The sequence below is a fragment of the Musa acuminata genome, chromosome BXJ3-4 (genome assembly GCF_036884655.1).
Source record: "Musa acuminata AAA Group cultivar baxijiao chromosome BXJ3-4, Cavendish_Baxijiao_AAA, whole genome shotgun sequence".
NCBI lineage: Eukaryota > Viridiplantae > Streptophyta > Magnoliopsida > Zingiberales > Musaceae > Musa > Musa acuminata.
This window is the reverse complement of record NC_088352.1, coordinates 38227207-38232006: the sequence shown is the minus strand read 5'-3', so window position 1 is coordinate 38232006 and position 4800 is coordinate 38227207. Positions and strand designations below refer to the sequence as shown.

The window sequence follows — 4800 nt, the reverse complement described above, 5'->3', positions numbered from 1 at the left end:
CACTAACCATTAAAAACCTAAATATCTGAAATCATTTATCACACAGTGAGCTCTGCTACCCCCCCTTTTTTCTATTTTTGTAGTTAGCACATAATGGAGACAAGGCATAAATTCATCAAAGTTGTGTCGATACCATTCAGCATTCGAGCAACTTGCAGGATGAACAATCCTTGTTTGCAGGAAGGAAGGAAAGAACAAAAAAAAAAAGGAAGAAGAACATGAACATTTTGCACAAGTAGGATGAAGTGATCCTTGCATATGTATATTCCAACATCAGAGCAGACAACAAAACAACACTTCCACACAAGCAACATAGTGATATTAACATTTCACCTATAGTCATTCACATGTACTGAAACTAACTAAGCCTTAAGATTTAGGGAGGCATATAGAGCAAGCCCAACTATCAGGTTACATGGTGATGGAGATACCCAGGACAAAATGATCTCCGACCACTGAGCTTTCTTCCTATCTAAAGGACTAGTTAGAAACTATACCACCAAAGCATCACTTCCCAGCAGCAGTACTCCATGCACCGACATCAGATCAGCACCTGGCAACAGCTTTGCACACCAAAGGCTTCTTCATCTCAAGTGACATCTTCAAGCTTTCTGAGAGATCCACACCACCATCTGCAGGCACCCATTTGAAGCTCTGTAGGAGCTGGGCCAGCCACAGATGAACAGTGGCTAATCCCATGGCCTTTCCGGGACACACCCTCCTGCCTGCCCCAAATGGAGCCAACCTCAGGTCAGAACCCAGAACGTTCACATCCTCCACCATGAAACGCTCCGGCTTGAACTCATTTGGCTCCGCCCATACGGAGCCATCGTGGGTTATCGCCCACATGTTCACCATGGCAGTGGTGCCGGCAGGGATGAAGTGGTCTCCCACGTGGACATCATGTATCGCCAGGCGAGCCCAGGAGAGGAGTGGACCAGGTGGATGCAGCCTGAGGGATTCCTTCACGATGGCTTGCAGATAAGGAAAGCTTGCGATGTCGGCATCACAGACAGGGCGTGAGGTTCCTACCACCGAATCGATCTCGGATTGAGCTTTGGATTGGATGTCAGGGTGCAGCACCACTCTGGCCACTATCCATTCCAAGAGGATGGCAACCGTGTCCGTTCCTCTAAAGATCATTTCCTGGATCATTACCATGCAATGCTTCTTTTCATCAGCCAACACAAACAACAATCTAATGAACAGTCGGGAATACAAGAAGCATAATCTACAAAAGGAGACACCAAGAACCGGTAGAGTCCAAGAAAACATCAAGACACCGGAGGTAGATAAGATTGTGAAAGCATTTCTATGCGGTCGTATCTATTGAATGGAAGGCACCAGATAAGCAGCAAAGAAAAATCTCCGCTGAGTCTCAACGATCGTAACCACATGAAATCCAAAGTCGGCCGAATAAAACAGATAAGATCTAACGTAGCAACACCAAGTGCGGCAACCAAAACTAGCAAACGCTGACAACCAAGTAAACCGCGCCCGAATGAAACAAAAGTACAAAGCGTGGTGACTTTGTCATGAACTGAACGAAAATAGAAGGTCTTACCCAGAGAACAGCAACCATGTCAGCATCAGAAAGCTTCTCCTCCTTTTGCAGACCAAGCAGAACATCCACAAAGCTTCCCGCACCATCCACCACAGCCCCAATGGCTCTACCCTGCTTGTGCTCCTCTATGATGCTCCCCACAAAGGCGTTTACCCTCTTCACCAGAGCCCTGCACCTCTTCCTCACACCCTGCAAGTCCAGCCACCCCAGCAGAGGAAAGTGATCCGCCCAATTGAACACACCAAGCAGCTCGTACCCTTCCTTGACAAGCCCCTCCAACTCCAACCCCTCACCCTTGCCAAAATCGAATCTTTTGCCAAAGACACTCATCATGACATTGTTCAGAGACCCGAAGTGCAGGAGTTTCTTCACCTCCACCACGCCGTTCTTCGCCATCAGGTCTCGGATGTCAGCCACCATTTGCTCTCCGATCGCCCTCCGGTGCTCGCCGGCCGCGGCAATCCGCCGAGGGCTGAACAAGTAGGTAGCGGAAACCCGCCTCAGGTTCCTCCAGTACTCGCCGAACGGGGCGAACCCCATGGCGCGGTGGAAGAGGAGCATGTAGGCGGACTCCTTGATGGGGCGGTCGGCGAAGGCCGAACTGTTGAGGATCTCCTTCGCCGTGTCGGGATGGCTCGACACGACGAACCGAGTGAGGCCCACGGAGAAGGCCATCAAATCGACGGCTTTGAGCGAATTGGCGAGCCCCGCGAGCACCCGGTGAGCGGCGTCGCCGGAGAGGGCGGACACGAAACCAGGCGGGCCGGGTATGGAGCAAGCATGGGCCTTGGAGAACGCCCAGGCGAGGCCGCCAGGGCAGAACCAGAGAACGGAAAAGGCAATGAGGACGACAGCGAGGATGGGGGAGAGGGCGGTTCGGGGGAGGAATACGATGAGGGATGCGGCGTCCACGTCAGGGGACGACATCGGCGGCGTCAAGCAGCAGCTCAAGGGGTGGATTCAAGGGCGGAGGGAAGGAAAGTCGCGATCTTTAGAGGAACGGGAGGGGTTGCGCGGCGGAATCGAGGTCGAGATCGAGCGGAAGGGTTCTATGGGGGGTTGTTCTGCAATGTTCTGCAAGCGAAGCCAGGGGAAGGGGCGAGGGAAGAAGAGCGGGGACTGGCGGTTATATAGTGGTTCTCGCGGGTTGTGAACCGGGCTTGGGTTCCCATGGTTAACCTTTTAACCCGATCAGTGGTTAAGCGTTACAGCCACTCGTTCCCTTCGCCATGGGTAACATTAAATTACACATCAACCCTTACCCTCGGAGGGTAATTTGGTTATTTCGATAAACTGGCACCGTTAATGCAATCCCCGAGGAGACGGTAACTCAGGCAACGTCCGGTCGAAACAATTGTCCGCATATCACAGTATATGCGACGCACGTACGATTCTTTATCGACCGTTGATTATTTAAAATGAACGGAGAAGATTCGTGTACGCATAGAGAGTAGCGTCGGAGGGAAGCGTACGAGGGAGCGGGGGCGCAGTGGGGCCCGGCAATAAATGGGAGCGGCGGGCAATGATTCGAGGAACCGAGCGGGACAGCACACGTGGCGCGACGGGGGAGGCGTCACGGGATACGCCACGTGCGGCCGGGCCTGGCGGCGTGGCAGGTGGCGGTCGCGGGCGCCGCCTGTCATCGTTCCGCTCCCCGAGGCCGTACCACCTCAGATTGACGGCTCGGAGCCTGCGGGGACCACCGGATCGCACGGTCGGGATTCGATCCCCACCGCCTGCGGCCCCACGCACGTGGCGGGGCCGCCCCATTATTCTTGGCATTTCCTTGGAATGAAGATAAACTCGAAATAAACTTTTAATCATTTTTCAAATAATATTCACATCTGTGTGTGTTTTCAGTAGAAAATTTAGCTATGAAATGCTTGTATCAGCCAACTCATATTAATCAATTAAAGTGGATATCAATAGTATGTATCATTCTGAACAACAAAGACAATTGGTAGAGCTATTATAGTTTTATTTTTTGAACAATGCAGTTTAGTAAATAATAATAATTATGTTTCACTACTCATCAATGGATGTGATGCATATGATTTCTCATCGTGAAAATTCAAACAAAAAAAAAAATGGTTTCCAAATGAAATGATAGTCACTATCTATCATCACAGTGATGGAGTATATATGTCCTTTGATGTGTATGGGTGATGAATCTGTTGGTAAATGAATCGAACATTAAAAAGGGCACAATCATGAAGCATCCGGAGTGAAAGGGAAGGCCTATGAATAAGAACATCATTAGGCGTGCCAACAAATGTGAGGACATGTATGCCTGTCATGCTCTTAGCACATATGCTCGCAAAGCCGAAGCCTTTAATAGCATGATCCCAAGGAACAGGAAGCTGAACTTGATGCTTCACCCGATCCCCCATCTCAGGCATTCTAGAGACCTACAACAAAAATCTGCTTCAGGTTTTGAGGCCAGCCATGCACCGAGATGCTTGGCAGATACCTGCATCCTGTAGAAACCCTAGAGCTACTGCATCTCTCCTTGGTGCTCTGCAAACCTACAACCATCTTCCCCTTGTTCTCATGCAGCATGTGAACTCCATGAACGCACAAAGCCCGTCTCCTCTTGTCCCTCCAGCCATCAACTCTCCCCTCCCCCGCAGTGCCCGACCTGGTGTAGTTGTCAGAACCCACCTGGCGCATGTTTGAGCCGTGCAACCTAAGCACTGACGTTATCGGGTCTGGAGTTGCTATCAATCTCTGAAGGCCAAGGACCATTCAACACATGCGCATTGTACATGGAGTGAACCGGGTGCTGGTCTTCCTCGCTGCGGTGATGGTCTTCGAGGCGGTTTCTGTCTCTCCCACCGTCCTTGGCTGCAGCCGTGGCTGCTGGGCGTGTCTGGTTGTCGAACGAATGATTTGATGGAACACCATGACCATTCAACTCAGTCGCAGGTGCTGAGGGACGGAGGAAAGCGAGAAGGACGATGCTGAAGCGGAGTGTGTTGTCATGCTCGGAGGCTGGTCAAGGCTGGAGGACATCACTCCTGTGTGGAGAATATGAGTTTGAGTGCCATCTTTTGCAGGTTTTCTCAGGGAAATTTATGTCCATGCACGTTGTAGTGCTGGCTAGCTGGATGTGAAATGAATGCTCGGTGGAAGCTAGTCCTGCGTTTACTGTTCCTTGATCACTGATATGTTTTCTTGTTCTCATTTAACTCGACACCATCATCACAAACAGAAATAATTCTGTTTTGATTTATTCA

At 50.6% G+C, this 4800-nt stretch overlaps 1 protein-coding gene across 1 annotated transcript; it reads right to left on the bottom strand.

Annotated features, from left to right (window-relative positions):
• Positions 1-236: 236 nt before the first annotated feature.
• LOC103975490 (cytochrome P450 78A5-like) lies at positions 237-2654 on the bottom strand. The gene is made up of 2 exons (XM_009390469.3): positions 1565-2654; positions 237-1146 (listed from the first exon to the last, which is right to left on the bottom strand). Exons 1-2 carry the CDS (start codon positions 2489-2491, stop codon positions 547-549), a joined length of 1527 nt encoding a protein of 508 aa, XP_009388744.2. The 5' UTR covers positions 2492-2654; the 3' UTR covers positions 237-546.
• Between the last annotated feature and the right edge of the window lie 2146 nt (positions 2655-4800).